Source organism: Mandrillus leucophaeus, unplaced genomic scaffold (assembly GCF_000951045.1).
Source record: "Mandrillus leucophaeus isolate KB7577 unplaced genomic scaffold, Mleu.le_1.0 Scaffold256, whole genome shotgun sequence".
NCBI classification, from domain to species: domain Eukaryota; kingdom Metazoa; phylum Chordata; class Mammalia; order Primates; family Cercopithecidae; genus Mandrillus; species Mandrillus leucophaeus.
Window position 1 is genome coordinate 2,481,268 of NW_012102654.1, and position 18,559 is coordinate 2,499,826.

General features: G+C 45.6%; 1 protein-coding gene across 1 annotated transcript in view; it reads right to left on the reverse strand.

Annotated features, from left to right (window-relative positions):
* Nucleotides 1-1,536: 1,536 nt before the first annotated feature.
* Nucleotides 1,537-18,559, reverse strand: part of NUGGC (nuclear GTPase, germinal center associated) — a 67,677-nt gene continuing 50,654 nt past the window's right edge. Inside the window, exons 12-17 of the mRNA XM_011983908.1 lie at nucleotides 12,785-12,942; nucleotides 10,788-10,926; nucleotides 9,864-9,972; nucleotides 8,792-8,928; nucleotides 6,491-6,581; nucleotides 1,537-3,022 (exon numbers count right to left, since the gene is read on the reverse strand). Of these exons, the coding sequence (XP_011839298.1) occupies nucleotides 2,877-3,022; nucleotides 6,491-6,581; nucleotides 8,792-8,928; nucleotides 9,864-9,972; nucleotides 10,788-10,926; nucleotides 12,785-12,942 (780 nt within the window). The 3' untranslated portion in view covers nucleotides 1,537-2,876. The remainder of the gene's footprint in view (nucleotides 3,023-6,490; nucleotides 6,582-8,791; nucleotides 8,929-9,863; nucleotides 9,973-10,787; nucleotides 10,927-12,784; nucleotides 12,943-18,559) is intronic.

Genomic DNA, 18,559 nt, shown 5'->3' on the forward strand with positions numbered 1-18,559 from the left:
AAATGATTTGTCTAACACAGCTGCTTTCAAAGTATGGTCCCTGAAACTCTTCTGTGGGGTCTGCTGGGTTAAACTATCTTTATAATAATACTAAGATGTTATTTGCCTTTTCTACCATGTTGACACTTGTACTAAAGGTGTAAAAGCAAAGGTGGGTAAAACCACTTGCACCTTGGCATGAACCAAAGCAGTGGCACCAAACTACATTCAAAACTCTTGTATTTTTCACCATCATGAACTTGCAGGGCTTTTAAAAAGCCAGTTGGAACTTTACAGTGTTCTAAATGAAATAGTATGTTATTAATTGTATTAATTATGGACACCTATGTAGCTGTCATTTTATTATTCTGTAGGACAAAATGGGAAATACACTGAAAGCACTTCTGCAAAGAAAAGCATTTCCTTGAGTGTTTGAGTTTCAGGATGAACTTGACACTTTTTTCTTGGAACATCATTTTTATTTGAAATAATGACTGACAAACTATGGTTTGTCGTATGCAGTTATATACTAAACACTTTCCCAAAAATGAGGAAAGTGAATCTATCACCTCAAACAAAACAACTGACAATATTTGTCATCAATGATAAGATGAGCTTTTGGGGGAAAAATGGAATTTTGTAAAACTTATATTTTTCACTGTGAGCTTGACAGCTTCCCAATACTTCAAGACTTTCCTGATGAGATTGGTGAAGACACTAACAAAATGATTTCGTGGTGTTATACAATAAAATGCACCGACATTTGGAATATCTGCTTAACTCAGTGAATAAATATTTTCAAGATGAGCAATGCCTGATACCCCAAAATCATGCATTTGTAAAAAAATTCATTCAAAGTACAAAATCAACCAATGCATTTTAATGTAATAGCATTTGAAAAATGTTCACTGATAATGCTTTCAGACTCCACACTGCAAATAACTTTTAAGAAACTGCCATCTGCCTTTGTAGGATCAAAAAAATCCCAAAATTACCTGAAAAAGCTATTAAAATACTTCCTTGTATTCCAACTGTATATCTGTGTGAGACTGAATTTTTTTCATATACATCAACCAAAATGACATATTGCACCAGAGTGGATGAAGAAACTGATGTGAGAATCCAGCTGTGTTCTGTTAAGCCAGGGAATAAAGAGATTTGCAAAAGTGTAAAACAATGTTACTCTTCTCAGTACATTTTTTTTTTAAATAGCTTTTTACATAACAATGTGTTATTTTTTGTTAACAGGTAATGGGTTTTATTATTATTACTCCTAAAAGACTTAGTAAATAATTACTTACATTTTCTCCTATTTAATTTTGAATAGTCAATATCAACAGATATAACCCACATAAACAAACGCTCCTCAGGGTCCTTTAAAAGTGAAGGGTCCTGAGATCAACACGTTTAGGAAAGTGCTGGTCTTAGATAACACATCTGAGAAGTGGTGAAGCCGGGTCTATGTTCATCTGGCTCCCAAACCCATTTTTTTTCCAGGATACAATGTTGTCTGCCTCCTTACCCAAAGTCTCATCAGTATTAAAATGAAAAACAGAATTGGATTCCTAAAAGCTTTATTTTGCAATGTTTTCCATAATACTTAAGTTTTTCAATGTTTAGATGTTTTTCTTCTTTGAAGGATGAATTTCTTTTTATGGCTTGTTTTATATCTAGAAATGTTTTTTCTATAATGTTTAAGTTTTTATGTGTGTGTGTATGTGTGTGTGTATATATATATATTTTTTTGTTTTGTTTTGTTTTTTTGAGTCGTAGTCTCGCTCTGTTGTCCAGGCTGGAGTGCTGTGGCGCTACCTTGGCTCACTGCAACCTCCACCTCCTGGGTTCAAGCAATTCTCCTGCCTCAGCCTTCCAAGTAGCTGGGACTACAGGCACATGCTACCAAGCCCGGCTAATTTTTTGTATTTTTAGTAGAAATGGAGTTTCACTGTGTTAGCCAGGATGGTCTCATCTCTTCACCCCATGATCTGCCTGCCTCGGCCTCCCAAAGTGCTGGGATTATGGAAGTGAGCCACCGTGCCCAGCAATGTTTAGATATTTTTGAGGAAGCAAAAGTTTCTTGTCCTAAAGCTTTAGAACTCCATTAGGTATTGAAGATGACTCTTTTTGGGCTATAAAATAGAATGTAGTAAACATACTAGTTTTATATTGCATACAAAGTCCAAATAGTTGACAGAAGTCCTCTATTAGATTTCACAAAACAGAAAAAATTCTAAGCCAGGCACGATGGCTCATGCCTGCAATCCTAGTGCAAGAGACTGAGGTGGGAGAATCACTTGAGGCCAGGAGTTTGAGACCAGCCTGGGCAACAGAGCAAGACGCCATCTCCACAAAAAATTAAAAAATTACTTAGGTGTGGGCCGGGCACGGTGGCTCACGCCTGTAATCCCAGCACTTTGAGAGGCCGAGGCAGGTGGATCACGAGGTCGAAAGTTCAAGACCAGCCTGGCCAAGATGGTAAAACCCCGTCTCTACTAAAAATACAAAAATTAGCCAGGTGTGGTGGCGCACGCCTGTAATCCCAGTTACTTGGGAGGCTGAGGCAGAGAACTGCTTGAACCTGGGAGGCGGAGGTTGCAGTGAGCCGAGATCATGCCACTGCACTCCAGCCTGTGTGACAGAGCAAGACTCTGTCTCAGGAAAAAAAAAAAAAAAAATTACCAGGCTGGTGGCCTGTACCTGTAGCCCCAGCTGCTCTGGAGGCTGAGGCTGGAGGATTGCTTGAGCCCAGGAGTTCAAGGCTGCAGTGAGCTGTGATGGTGCCACTGCACTCCAGCCTGGGCAACAGAGGTAGACCCTGTCTCTTAAGAACAAAAAAAGTAATTCTAATTCTCTGGCTCTGGGCTTATTTTTCATCCATTGAGACTAAACCCCAGGAGTTACAGTGATGTCCCAGGGGGGCCAGCCTTGCTGGGGGATGCCCTCAGGAGGAACTCTTGCATGCCCTTCCTCAGCCGTGCATTCTCCGCAACCTCCCTCAGGCTTCTGTGCAGCTTCTCCATCTCCTTGTATTCACTCCCGACATCTACAGGAGAGCAGAAAGCTCACATCAGGACTTGGCGTCTGTTGCAGAAACATCTCCAAAAAGCAAATCCCCCAACAATCCTGTCACTTGTCCCAGAATATGGATCTGGTGTAGTGCTTACAGATCAGACACCAAAGCAGGTATTCCTCCTCTTACCAAAATGCTGTCTCAGCATGGGGTCACCCTCAAAAGAAATACAAACCTACCCATAAGAAAAACCCTGAGAAGTCACTGAGTCTGTATTAAGGCCTCACAGGCGTGTGATATACAAAGCACATTGCACAATAACACCTCCCCTAACTCCTCTCCAGGCAGCTCCCCCTCTTCCCCCACCCCAATCCCTATCCTCCCAGCACAACCCATTCTCAGTGAATGTTCTCTCTCTGGCATCTCAGGTTTTCACCCCATGATCTTCAATCAGCTCATGTTCTCACAATGGTTAGTTTTATGTGTCAACTTGCCCAGGTCACAGGGCCCAGATACCAGGTTAAATGTGAGTCTGGATGCCTCTGGGAGGGTGTTTTTGGATGAGATTTACATTTAACTCAGTAGACCTCAAGTAAAGCAGATGGCCCTCCCCAGTGTGGGTGGACCTCAAACAGCCAGCTGAAGGCATGCATGGAGCCAAAGGCCAGCCTCCCCCAAGCAGGAAGGGATGATCCAGTGACAGCCTTGGGCCTTTGAGATGGAGTTTTGCTCTTGTCACCAAGCCTGCAGTGCAATGGCATGATCTTGAATCACTGCAACCTCTGCCTCCCAGGCTCAAGTGCTTCTCCTGCCTCAGACTCCCAACTAGCTGGGATTACACGCACCCACCAGCTCGCCTAGCTAATTTTTTTTTTTTTATATTTTTAGTAGAGACAGGGTTTCACCATGTTGGCCAGGCTGGTCTTGAACTCCTAACCTCAGGTGACCCACCCGCCTCAGCCTCCCAAAGTGTCGGGATTACAGGCGTGAGCCACTGCACCTGGCCAAGCCTTGGTTGGGCCTTTGTCTGCAACATCGGCTCCGCCTGGTTCTGCAGGGATGGCCTCTGGACTCGAACTGCCTCTCTTTCTGGAGTCTCCGTCCTGTGGGCCTCCCTGTATCAGATTTTGGGCTCACCAAGCCTCCACCATTGTGTAAGCCAACTTCTTAAAATAAATCTCTTCCTTCATCTATCCACGCATCCTACTGGTTCTGTTTATCTGGAGGACGCTGACTAATGCAGTCCCCTTTGAAGGGACACTTCAGACTGAGCCCTGAATGCCCTTCTAATCCCCCCTGGCTTTCTGTACCCCAGAGGGTGACTCAGGCTGACTGGCCCTGAGCCTGGCCAGGGATGGGCCTCATGAGCAGAGGGGAGTTAGGACCTGGAGTCTTTTTGTTCTGTCCCATATCTGGAAGGCCTCCCTTCTCCCTGCTGCCTCTGAAATCAACCTAACCTTTGAGGTTTCCCCCAGGACCCAGCTTCACTGAAGTTTCCCCGTGTCCCCGGCCTGAATAACCACTCTGGCTCTGAACTTCAAGAATAACGATCTGAAGTCTGACTGGGTTCCCTCCCTCAGGGCTTTGCTTAAGTGTCACATTCCCAGGGAGACCTTCCTTTACCACCCTGTCCCCTACCCCAGCATCCCTTCTTCCGTTTCTCTGTTTCGCCTCCCTGCCACATATCTCACTTATTAGTTTGCTTACTGCCTGCCTTCCACCACTGGGCTGTGAGCTCCATGAGGGTGGGGACTCTTGCCTGTCTTGGTCACCACTGTGTCCTCAGTACCCAGAACACTGCCTGGCACCCAGGAGGCGATCAGAATTGTTTGCTGAGCGAATGCAAACTCCCCAGTCCAATGATCACATTCTTACACATCTTGTCTTACCAACCAGGTAAGGCCCCGACAACAGGGACTGCCTTTTAGATTTCTTTATAAAGCAGGCCCCCCACCCTCAACATGATGTATATTTGTTGTCGATGGTGAAGAGAAGGAAATAGGCTTAAATTATAGCAGGTGCAATTGACATCAAACTGAAGGGAGCACCTGGTCAAGGTCTCTGTGAGACCTGGTCAAGATCTCTGGCAAGCGGGAGTTCTTTAAAGAAGGCACATTGGAATGACTAGCATCTTAAAACTTAGACTCCTATAGAGGCCTGGACAGAAGGTCGTGAGAGTCCACTACATTATAGTGTGAGGGTGTTGTATCTCCTTCCCTGGAGTCCGTTAGGATCAGGTTACAGGTCCATCTAACCAGCCATAAATGGAGATGGAGAAGTGCAGAACAGATCTTTAGAAGCAGCCATTGTGGCTTTGATTTTGGGAACAGCTCTGTCTACTTTCACCCTGGCAAACTCAGTGGTATCAGATCTATTCATTTCAGCAGGCAACTATGGATGTGGTATAAAATATAAAAGGCACAATATATACAGGGTGCAGAGCAAGGCTCCCACCCTCTCCTACCCGCCAGCCTTCCGGTTCCCCTCTTTAGAGGCAACGAGTACTGTCAGTGTTCTCTGTAGCCCATGGAGATTTTTATGCACATACAAACATATACATATGTATTTCCTTTTTTCCCCACTCACAAATGGCAACATATCGTGTACATTTACTCACTTTGCTATTTTCCACTTTGTAATATCTTTGGAGATCATTTCATACCACTACCTACAGAGCTGCTTTATTTTTTCTAACAGTTGCACAGTCCTCCATTCGTTGTGTATTTAATTTAATTTAAGCAGTGCTTTACTTACAGATATTTGAGTTGTCCCCATTTTTGACATTAGAATGTTACCCCGAATAACCTTGTCTATATGCCACTCTACCCCCATATAAGGATATCTGTAGGGTTGCTGCGCCAAATGATACGTGCATTTTAAATTTGGCTAGAAATTACTTACTTGCTTTTTCTGCCAGTTTACCCCTTCCAGTTTATACCGGGGGCCTGATGGAGCCCATGGCCAGAAAGCGACACGGTTGCCTACACCAAGGTCCACAGCTGGGGCCGCATCCCCAGGCTGCAGGTGGATTGAGAGAAGTCTTTCTCCACCATCACCAGACCATGAAGTTCTTCATAAGGAAGCATCAACTTAAAAGAAAGGCCTTATGGAGACGGCAGGGCACAGCTGTGGATTTAAATTCGCCGCTTTCCAGCTATGGGACCCTGGGCGCATTTCCTAATGTGAGTCTCTATTTCTGCCTCTGCAAAATGGAGCAACAACATCCATCCCTGGGAGCTAATGTGAGAATTCAGTGAAACCATGAGCACAAAGCGTGAGTATAATGCCTGCTCTCAGTTGGGTGCTGGGCAAAGGGTGGGGCTGTCGTTATCATTATCATCATCATCATATCATCATCATCATCATCTCCATCATCATCATCATCTCCATTCCTTGCCCTGCTAATTCTTCCTAACTTAATATCTTTAAATTCAGGAAGAAGCAACCACAGCCAGGGCTGTCTGCACAATCACCCTGTATGCAAAGCTTTGGCGTATTTACCTGCAAGCTCCTTGTAGAGGCCATCCCCCTGGGACGAAGCAAGGGTTAGCATGGTGGTGATGCTGCCCTTCACCTTCTCCACGATCCCAGTCTAAGTGACAAGGACATTCAGTATGTTAGGACGGTGCAGCCCAAGGAAAAGTGAAACTTATAAAAGGGACCCCACCCAGTCCCCCAGCCACAGAAGGTACAGACTGGGGCTGTCAAAGTAAGGCTTTGCAACCCAGTTGCAAAATGGTGAAACACTTTCGAGGACATTAAATGGCCCAGGAGGCAGCAAGACAATATTTCTGTGGGCTCCCATCTGTATAGCATCTCCCTCCCCACCTACAGACTCATGGGGGGCTGAAGCTCTGGTGCCAGCGGATCAAATCAGGAGCTAATGGGGAAGGAAGCATGAAGGCATGGGGGAGAGAACGGCAATCGCAGAGATGGGAAAAGAGGGGAAGAGCTGGTCGCTCTCCCGCTGTCCTCTCCTCCATGCATCTGCTCACTGGGGAGATGTTTGCTGGACACTTGCTCTGTGTCACTCACCTTACCGTACATGTCTGATTCTTCCCAACTGCCTGAGAACTGTCTTCTTGCTACTCTTAGTCCTCTTATCAACTAAAACTCCTTTCTTCCCTCTTCTGTTTCTTGTCTTCCTTTGAAAAAATATCAGGCTCCTTCCTCTAGCCTGGCAGAGCCTAGTTTTGATGTTGGATCTCCTATGCTTTTTCTTTAACATTCTAGATTCTAGATCAAGAGCCCCAAGTGTACATCTCAGCTCTAGGCATGGGCCTGGAACCTGTAACTCAAGGCCTCTAGGTTCCCACTTCCTTTAAGATCAGGGAATGAGGGATTCACAGCTCCTAAACCAGGAGAAGCAGTCACCTCACACTAGAGTGAAAACGAAGCAGCAAGCCACATTACTGATCAATATATCAGAGACTAATCTGGATATTCAACAAAATACTATTCCATTGTTTAATTTACAGGACTATTGCAAAGAGGTAATTTAAAAAAACAGTAAATCTTCAAACATTATGTATAAAAAGAAATTTCATCCACTATATAGAACTAACATATTTTAAACAATTAAAAGTTAACTGGCATTCTGAAAAAAAAAAAAATCACAGAATGGCAACACTCTATGGTCCTGCCCAGTTTTAACTTCCTATGTTTCTGTAATTTCAGGTACATTTGTACATGGTCAATATACACGTTTTTTAAGCGACATTGTTTCCTGGGTGTCTTAAGATCCAGTGTCTATGTACGCAATGGGGAAATGGGAACCGGCTTTGTGGAGTTCGGCCAAGTTCTTGTCCATGAATTTGTAGACTGTGATAACATGTTAAAGGATTGAAACTAAACTGCTGCTGGTGAACAAGATGCCTCTTAGCCTACTCCAGGGGAAATTACATGTGTTGAATTGTAAAGAATATTTTCCAAAACTGCAGAAGTGATGGAGGAGAGGAGATTGGGCAGAAACAGGTTGGAGATGTTTCAAGAAGGCTGGTTCTGAGGTGGACCAAGATAGAAATGGGCCAGCTTCCTTGAGGGCTTGGGAGACAGGATCAGCCAGCCTGGGTTGAGGCAGAAAACCTGGAGCCTCACATGGCCAGGGAGGAAGCCCACAGTGGCATGGACTTCAAGGATCTCTACTACTTGGGGGACAGGGGGTGGCAAGACATGAGGCCCAGAGCAGAGGCAAGATGGTCCAGGTAGGCTTGGCAGAAGCATTTAGGTCCAAGAAAACCATCAGGAACTGTCTTTGGGGGTAGATAAAATTAAAGCTGAATGTGTGCTAGGTACCATAACTGACTGGCCTTGAGTAGTGTGTCAATATTTACTTATTGACATTTTATGTAGACAAGACATTTCCCTATTTAAACAATCTGTTTTGAGATCATGCTATTGTTGGACATGCTGGAGCCAGGCTTCCTTATCCCAAATCCAACTGTGCATCTCCCTGGCTGTGTGGCTGGTTGATACAACTCTCGATGCTGGAATTTTCTTCTCTATAAAATGGGAACAATGATAGTACCTACCTCACAGACTTGCTGGGGAGTAAATGAGCTAATGTCTATAAATAGCTGAGCACATATCTAGCTATTACAGTGGCTGTGCTACTGGTGACTCAGGAAAGAGGAGGGGCGCAAGAGAGTGCTGGAAGAGCTGCAGCTCTCAGGTCGAAGCCCCAGAAACCATCTGTTCCATTTGGGCCCAAATGCCTACTACGCCTTCCACCTTCTGCGCCCACTTCCTGTCCTCTCCCAGGGCCTCTCGGGGTCTAGGATCTAGGCTGTGGGCATAGAGTACCTTCAGCTGCTGAAACTGGTGCTGCATCCTTTCCTGGGCCCTTTCAAACATGCCCTCAGCCACCTGCCGGTCCACTCCTCTTCTGATGGCATCTTTCATCCGCTCACACGCTTTTTTGCCCGTGATCTGAGCTGCCTCTGGCAAAAATGATAGCCACAGTCACACCACGACAAGGACCTGCTTAGAAATCTTTGGCATCATGGCTGGGCATGGTGGCTCACACCAGTAATCCCAGCACTGTGGGAGGCTGAGGTGGGCAGATCACCTGAGGTCAGGAGTTCAAGACCAGCCTGCCCAACATGGTGAAACACCCGTCTCTACTAAAAATACAAAAATTAGCTGGGTGCTGTGTGCACATCTGCAATCCCACCTACTTGGGAGGCTGAGGCACAAGAATTGCTTCAACCCAGTAGGCAGAGGTTGGAGTGAGTTGAGATCATTGCCACTGCACTCCAGCCTGGGCAACAGAGCGAGATTCCATCTCAAAAAAAAAAAAAAAAGAAACAGAAAGAAAGAAATCTTTGGCATTAGAAAGAAAAGCAAGCCAAGCAAACAAACAAACAACAAAAAAGTATATATATATAAGTATGTATATATATGCACTTATATAAAAATGACACTTTCAATATTTAGATAATAACCAGCATTCAGAAAACCTAATGACTGAATTCAGCTGAAACTTGCAAAATCACTCCCTACCCCCAAACAATGGAGTCACCAAAACAGGAAAGAGTCTGAAAGTGAGTTCACAAGTGAGTGAGTTCAAGTATTTGTGAATACTTGCAAACAAGAATGAGAACCTGGACACTGGATTCTACAGCTAAATCAGCTGGGATGTTGTATGGAAAAAAGCAGGGTGTCTGGACCAAGGGTGGACAGAAAGAGCTGGAAAACACACAGAGAAGGGTCCTCACGCCCTGCAGTCATGTGGTTGCAATGTGTGGACTGAGAGAGCTGCAAAGACTTAGGGTGCAAGAGAACAGGGCCTTTGAGGGAGCCGCAGAAAAGGATGTGAAAGGTGCTGACAGGAAGTCCCAGTGCAGGCGGCAATGCTGTCCCTCGCGGCCCCCACCTTCGTAACACAGCTTCAGGTCGCTCTGGACAGAGGCGGTGAGGGACTCATAGACCCTCCTCTTCCTTCTGAGGATGTGGTCTTCCAGGCCCCCGAGGATGGCGCTTATCTGGGAAGACATGGCAAAAGAGGCCATTGGTGACAATTCCTTCAATGAAAGCAGGTCAGGTATCCCAGTGCGTGGCCACCATTCCCTCCACCTTATATGATGCCTGGCTGTTTGTCTGCCATCTCCACAATTAGGCTGTGAGCTTCTCGTAGGCAGGAACTTTGTTCTAAGCATCTTTATACCCCAACTGCTTCCCTTGGTGCCTGGCACCTACAAACTACTCAATAAATATTTGCTGAGTTGAACTCAGGCACAGGCAAGGTCCTGGAATGGGCCCTCCCTGGGGGGCAGAGGAGATACAAGCTCTTTCCCTAGCATCGCCATGTAATTTGGGGTGGCACTGGAAGAAAGTGAGTCACAGACAAGAGTCTTGAGGCCTCAAAACTAAAAACTGACCTAAAATTGAACAACAACAACAAAAAGATGGACTTAAGTTTCAATGCATTGGATGCTACTTTATAACACTGGCAAAAATGATAGATTAGTGAAAACGGTTCCAGTGGATGCAAATTTTCATACAATTAAGGCTTCTTTAAAGATTCTTCCTGGAAACTGAGTCAACTTTGCAACCTTGGCGTGTGCTTTCAGTTACTTCACAGTGGAACAAACTGTCCCACACCTCCTCTGAGGCAGTCATGCCCGCTGCTCTCCCCACATCCCATTGGGTTCTGTATTTCACAGCGCCTCTGAGGAGGTACTCCCAGACCCTGGACGCTCCAGGGAACAAGCGGGAACAGACAGGCAACCTACAAAACCAGCCTGGAAACAAAGCCATGCCCAACCTCACTGCTCTCCTCACTTTATATGGAACTTACCTCCTGGATCAGGAAATTTTTTTTGCAGCTATCATATTTCCAGCCACTTCTTATCCCAATTTCTGTCATTTTCTCCTGCAGGGAGTGCTTAAAAGCATCAATGTGAGGCATCAGAGCCGAACCAGTGGGCTTCCCCGTCCTACAGAAGAAAGTGACAAAAAAGTTTAAGAGAATGGTGGCTGTGGTGAGGCTGAAACAAACATGAAACTAGCTGGTGTCCTTTTATTCATTTAGGAGAAGGAAGATGAGATCTAACAGTTATCATAGTCCTATAACGTGCCAGGCACTGTGCTGTGCCAGGCCTTTGACATAAAAACCTATGAAGTTTGTGAGATAATGCCCATTTAACAGGTGAGAAAATTGAGGTTCAGAGAGGACTGCTGATGTGTCCAAGGCCACACAGCTAGCAAGAGGCAGAGCCAGGCTTGGAACACTGCTTTAGACTGCAGGACGCACAGTCTTTCCACTGCCAACGTGCGGCCACTTGAAAGGGTAGAACTTGAACTATACCTAAAAGTTGGGTAAGATCTGAGGAAGTGGAAAGAAGGGATTACTCCCCATGGGACAACATGGTAAGCACAGTGGTTTCAGAATAGCTCAGAAATAGGAAGTGAGAGGTTGCAGAGGAGAGAGCACAAGCTTTAAATCCTCGCTCTCTGCTCATGAGCTGGGTGCCATTGGGAAAGATGCACAATTTTCTGAATCTCAGTTTGTTCAGATGTAAAAAGACAGAAGCTACTCCTTAGAGTTGCTGGGAACATCCGATGAGCTAATGCATGCCAAGTGCTTAGCACTGATGCCCGGGACAGGTAGCTGCTCTCTCTTTGCCACCTGCTGGGTGGGCTACAGCGGAAGGCTGCAACCAGGCAGTGGTGCAGGCAGAGGTTGGAAAGGCAAGCTGGAGGCAGGTGGAATGTCTTGAATGCATTCTAAGGAATTTGAAGTTTAGCCCACAGAATTGTAAACAGGGCGGGGGTGCAATTGGTGGAATGACACAATCCAAGACGTGCTTAAAGAAAGGTGGGGCAGGGACGGGGGCTCTGAGTAAGACGCAAGCAAAGAGACGCAAGCTGGAGAATGGTTCGAGCAGCCACCAATGGGCAACCACATGAGATGCCAGTGGGAACGACAGAGACTAGGGATGGGCAGCTGTACTTGGGGACTGGGAGATTCTGTTTCTGTCGATGGAGTAAAGAACTAGAGGTCAAGGAAGGAGGGAAGGAGGAAGCACCAAGGAGGTATGGTCCCCAAACCCACACCATGTATGTGAGCAGGCAGAGTGTGTGAGAAAAAGACACAGCATCTTCAGTGCATTCAGGGAAAGCTCCGAGGCTGGGTGTGGTGGCTCACGCCAGTAATCCCAGCACTTTGGGAGGACGATGGGGGAGGATCACTTAAGGTCAAGATTTCAAGACCAAACTGGTCAACACAGAGAGACTCTGTCTCTACAAAAAATATTTTTTAAAAGTTAGCCAGGCATGGTGGCATATGCCTGTGGTCTCAGCTACTTGGGAGGCTGAGATGGGAGGATTGCCTGAGTCCAGGAATCTGAGGCTGCAGTGAGCTAGGATTGTGCCATTGCACTCCAGCCTGGGCAACAGAGCAAGACCCTGTCTCATTTTTTAAAAAAAAGGAAGAAAGAAAGTTCTGAAGGCCATGTGTTTGCTTAATTCCACTCTCTCCAATCAAAATACCCTGTCCTGGGCTCAGATTCCTAAGAAAATGTATCCCTTGCTGCATGTATGAGATATTTGAAAAATAATGGGAACCATAATATTAGTTTGAAAGCAGCATCTTAATCTGTGTCCAGGTCATCATGGGAAATTTTTAAGTAAACCAAACCAAGAAGGCGTTTGTGTTTTGCCGAAGACTAAGCTTTCCTTCTCCAGTTACAAGCTACTCTTTACACTTACAGATCCAAAGTCTGAATTCTTAAAGACTGGCTCAACGTTCTTCTGATGTTTGTTCCCGAAGGTGCAAGATGAAAGATCCTTTACCTAAAAATGCTTCCAAAAACAGGGTCGATCTGGTCATAGATGGGCTGAGTGAGGGCTTCGTTTAGATCAATTCTTGCCAGAGTCCTGGAGGCATAGATGCCATTTTTCAGGCAAACAGCTTTCAGGGTCTGATGAAAACCTTGGTTTCCTTTACTCCTCTAGATAATCAACAGTAAATCAGCAGAGTTAGCAGGCATTAACTGGAAGGTCACTGGATTAGAATTGCATTGCCCTGGCCAAAGATCATTACCAAGAATCACAGGAAAGGGTTGAGACAACATGCTCCTTAAACATATGATTAAACTAAATGAGGGAGGACAGTGGTCACGCCTCTAGGTCGTCTGCGTGCCCCTGCCATGGGCTTCCTAAGGTCCCTGTGCTCACTTTGATCACAACCATTCTCAAGCGATTCTGTTTGTGTTAGTTTACTCATTTGTCCAGCTCCTGTGCTTGGCCATCAGCTCACTGAGATCAGGCACAGTGTCTCATCCATCTTTACGTCCTCAACTTCTGGCAATAACATAAGTAGTGTTTGAGAAATATTTGCTAAATGAGCAATTATCGAATGAATAAATAAACGAATGAATGCCAATGTGCTATGACCCGACAATAAGTGCATGTCTTGAATTTTCTAAGGAGAGTCCAGATTTCATAAACTTTTTGTTAAACTTTTAATGAAATACAATTTGATTTGTATGTCTTGGCGATATTTTTTTCCCAGGGAAATAAACACACAAATGAGAGGAAAGAAAAATATAAAGCTAGACCTATGACAGACATTAATCAATTTCAGCCAGATGGTAATCATTAGTAAAGAGAGTAAAAATGTGTTTGCTAAAATTTCAGTAGAGAGCTCTGTGATTTTTAATCAATGATATATGTTTTAAGGGAATGACCACATAGCATTGTATAATTGATATAATTCTTTTTTTTTTCTCTGCTCTTTTTACTTAGTATTACAATATGAGAATATCCCCAAATCATTGTAAATATGTTCCAGGCTAGGTGCAGTGGCTCACACCGGTAATCTCAGCAATTCGGGAGGCCAAGGCAGGTGGATCATCTGAGGTTAGGAGTTCAAGATCATCCTGGCCAACATGGTGAAACTCCGCCTCTACTAAAAATACAAAAATTAGCCGGGCAAGGTGGCGCATGCCTGTAATCCCAGCTACTCAGGAGGCTGCGGCAGGAGAATCGCTTGAACCTGGGAGACAGAGGTTGCAGTGAGCCAAGATCGCGCCACTGCACTCCAGTCTGGGCAACAAGAGCGAAATTCCATCTCAAAAAAAAAAAGGTTCCAAAAATGGCACTAATAACCATTTAATATAGTATTGTATGGATGAAAAATAATTCATTTTACCTCTCTCTTGTTCTTAGACATTACGGTTATTTTCCTATGTTAAATAATGATATGATATTAGTATATAAATGTCTTCCCAAATTTTTGATCTCAAAGAAACATTGTTTATCTGATAAGAGCACCTTGGGAATGTTTGTAGTCACAGAGGAAGAAGTCATTAAAAGGGTGATGAGAGGGGACAGTTGGGGGGGGTAAAGTCCTGGAGACGCCCGAAAATGTCTGCAGTGGCTTCTTCCGCTCACAGCAAACTCTCAACAGGGTGGTCTCTGCCTCATGCCTTCGTCCTCTCAGCTCCCACTCACTCATTCACTTTCTGTGATCTGCGTTCTTCAACTATGGGATAGAAACAGCTCTATCCAAGGTAACTTCGTTATCTATTGCTATGAAACAAATTACCCCGGACATAGCGGTGCAGTGGCTTAAAAACAAACACAAACACCTGTCATCTCTTGGGGATTCTGTGGGTCAGGACTGGGATGGCTGGGCTGGCCACTCTGGCTCAGGATTCTCCTGAGGTTTGGTCAGGTGTGGCTGGGGGCATAGTCATCTGGGTGAGGCTGGCGGATCTGCTTCCAAAGATACCCGGCTGCATGCTGGTGCTGGCTCCTGGCCTCAGGTGGGGGCCTTAGTTGCTCTCCATGAGACCTCTGCACACAGTGGCTCAATTTCAGTACACAAAGGCGTCGCCCTGAGAAAGTGACCCAAGAGCCACCATGGAAGCTTCCATGGCCCTTGATGGCCTAGCCTCAGAAGCCACACACCATCACCTCTGCAGCATTCTCCTGCTCAGAAATCAGCCCTGATTCAATGTGGGGGAGACTCCATGAGGGCATAAATACCCAGAGATGAGGACCCTTGGGGCCACTGGTGAGGACCCTTGGTGGATGCCTAGCACAGTCACCAGTGAAACCCTCAGTGGCCCAATCCAATGGCCCTGGTTGGTTGGTTTGTTTGTTTTTACCTCTCAGGAGCATGTGATGTTCTTCTTAACAAACTTTTTTTTTTCTCTTTTAAGAGACAGGGCCTCTCTCTGTTACCCAGGCTAGAGTGCAGTGGCACGACCATAGCTCACACCTGGGCTCAGGTGATCCTCCTTCCTCAGCTCAAGCTGGGACTACAGAGGCATGCCACCATGCCCAACTTTTTTTCTTTTTCCTTTTTGAGATACGTTCTTGCTATGTTGCCTGGGTGGTCTTGAACTCCTGGCCTCAAGCAGTCCTTCTGTCTCAGCCTCCCAAAGTGCTGGGATGACAGGCAGGCATAAGCCATTGCACTCAGCCTTAACAAACTTTATTACTTCAGTTTTCTGATTGGAAAATAAGAAATTAAGCATTACACTAAAAATAAGCATAAAAATAAGAAAATACGCATTACACGACTTCCTTCTGCTACCTCTCAGGCTTTTCCGTCTCTGCCCCTCCCCTGCCCCTCTTTATTCTTTTGCTTCCTTAATGTGGCCTTTGTATGAGGCAATGTCCTATCACTGTCCTTCCCTCCACTCCTCCTCAATCCCATTCACTGGTATACGTGCATCAACTCCATGCAAGTGACAGCTACATCCTCCAGCCCCACCTCTCTCCAGGCTTCAGTTCCACATTTCCATCATTGCATTAGACATTCCACCTCCATGAAACACTAAATACATGATCTTCAGTAGTGATCATATTGCTTCCCCAACCAACGGATAAGTTCCTCCCTACCATATCTCCTTAGATCTTCTTTAAATTGAGGTGATTTGCTTTCTCTTGGGTGCAAATCTTCCCCAAAATGTTGCCACCTTGCTTTCCCATACACCCCCATGTCTGAACTATTGACAATCCTGATTGAGATGTCCTTCAGATTTGCTCTCCCAGTCACCTCTTCCTTCCTATTCCGTCTGCCACAACCTTTGTTGAGACTTTACTGTGTCTCATCTCAACGAAGCAGCTACTGTAAGGGAAATGGCTGCACTTTAGTCAGGAGCAGGCCGAGGCAGTCTTCTGGCACAGCATGACTCAGCTAGTCAGGAGTAGGCCGAGGCAGTCTTCTGGCACAGCACGACTCAGCAGGTTTGGAGTACAGGTGCACAGCCCTGTACATGATGTAACCACGCCACATGAGGCGCATTAGATGATCACCCATATGAGCTCATGCTTGGCTCAGAATCACTATTGTCTATAAAAGATATAATTACCCTGCTAATGCTGTACATGCAACTTGCTCATGCCCAGAGAAAGCGTAAAGCCATGTCAAAACTGTCTATGATTCCTCAGTTTTCCAGCTATCCGCCACTTGCCCACTGACTCCCCTCAGACTTCAGTTAGACCCTGACACTTCCTAACCAGGCTTTCTGCCTCCAGCTTTTCCCCAAGCATTACGCTTCCCAAAGCATTAGTTCTGATGAAGCTATTCTTCTGCTCAAAACTTCACTATGTTCCAACTCTTCAACCTGGTCTAAAGTCTGCAGCAAACTGACTGTCAGCCTAATCCCCCAAAACCCTGCCCTGTGTACTTACGCTGCAGTTAGGTGGTACCTTCTGGCTCCCACATGAGCTCCGGCCTTCCTCCCCTGAAATGCCTTCCCTGTCCCTCCACTCCTCTGCCCAAAGACACACCACCATCCTCCAGGGCCAGGTTCCAACAACCTCCTCTCTAGAAGGTTTATTGAACTGTCCTCTAACCTGGCCTGCGATTTCTTTTCCAATATCCACCCCTCCTTCTCCAGTGTCACCTCCCTAGTCCTTCTGTTATGGAGAAAATGAACTCTATTCCTGCCCCCAAGATGGGACACACACACAGGCCTGAGCTATTCAGCACAAGACATTCCCTTTTTTCAGGGGTCATTTTATAAATAGGTATGTGACCCATTTAGAGCCAAAGAAACACAGTAAGAGCTTTGCTGAGGTTTCTCAAAAAGGTTCTCCACTCTTCTGAAAGTGGGCCCGGAAACGGCCATTCCCTTGTTCCTCTAGACCAGCGATGCTCAACCAGGACTGATTTTGTCACAGCTGAAGAATGGGGGCTGTTACCAGCACCTAGGGGGTAGAGTCCAGGGACGAAACAACCTGCAATTCACAGGACAGCCCCTCACAACAAAGCATGATCCGGTCCCAGCTGTCAATCATACTGAGGTTAACAAACCCTGCTCCAGAGCTCATGGTGTTCAGATGTGGGTGCAAGAACAGCTGCAGCCATTTTGCCATCATGAGAGAAGCAGCCTGAGAATGGGGCCCACAGAGGCACTGGATTCAGCTCATCCCCCAGGCCCTCTCTTCCCGTGGCTCTTGGGCACGTGGGCCAATACATTTCCTCATGGCTAAGAATGGTTTCAGTTAGGGACTCTGATTTGCAGCCAAAAGATTCCAGACTGCCACAGCCCCCACCAGAATGCTCTCCCTTCTCTAAACATTTGGAGAACTTTCTGACTGTCCTGTGGTCCTTAGCAGCATGCTCCTTTTTATTATAGTTCCCCAAATGCTCTCTTAACTATTTTAAGCAGGGATGTATCCTTCTATCCCTGAAACCTAATAAGAAAAACAGTTGACTTGTTAGACACTCTCTTTACGCTGAGTGCGTTGGTCAACCCAGCATTATCCCGCTATGGTCATTCTTTCAAGTTATCTTTACAGCAACCCTATAACATAGGTACCATGGTCCTCAACTTACATAGAGTAACCTGAGGCACAGAGAGGTTGAGTAACTTGTCCCCGGTCACACACCTGGCAGATGGGGAAACTGAGGTACGAACCAGGGCCCATGTGGGATACGAAGCCTCTTGGCAACCGTGCCTTGTATTCTAAAGTCCTTGTTACTTGCAGAAATGAATGAATGAATGAATGAATGCAGCAAAGTGTACTTTTACGGGGATTTATGGATGTTAAACTACATAACTGGTTGGCAACTACAAGTTGCTGCAATCGTTTGCAGAGTAGTTTAGGAGACGCAACAGGCGAGTGCAGCAAGGGTTGGGTGTCCAATTATGAAGTTAGGCAGGCCTGGGTTAGATGTGAAGTCCATGCATGACTGTGGAGAAGGTATTTAGTCTCTCTAAGGCTGTAAAATTAAAATAATAATAAGGGCATCTGCCTCACAGAATGGTTGTGAGGATCAGATAAGGTAACTTGCAGTATCTGGTTCCACAGTCAGCATTTTGCTCACATTTGCTGACTGAGTGCACGCACGCGTACATATTATACGCACGGATACTTGGCTATCCATGCCCTACTGCATGGAAGACACTCCAGCTGTCATCCTCCTGTGTCCACACACTGACACTCTCCCCAGTGACCCCAGAATCACCCCAATTTATCTCCTCCTTTACTCTTGGTTCTTTCAGCATTTATTCTTTGTCTTGTGCTAGAGGAATCTCCTCCTTTCCTTTCATCCAAATTGCAGCACATGCACCTACTTATCTAGATTTTTTTTTTTTTTTTTTT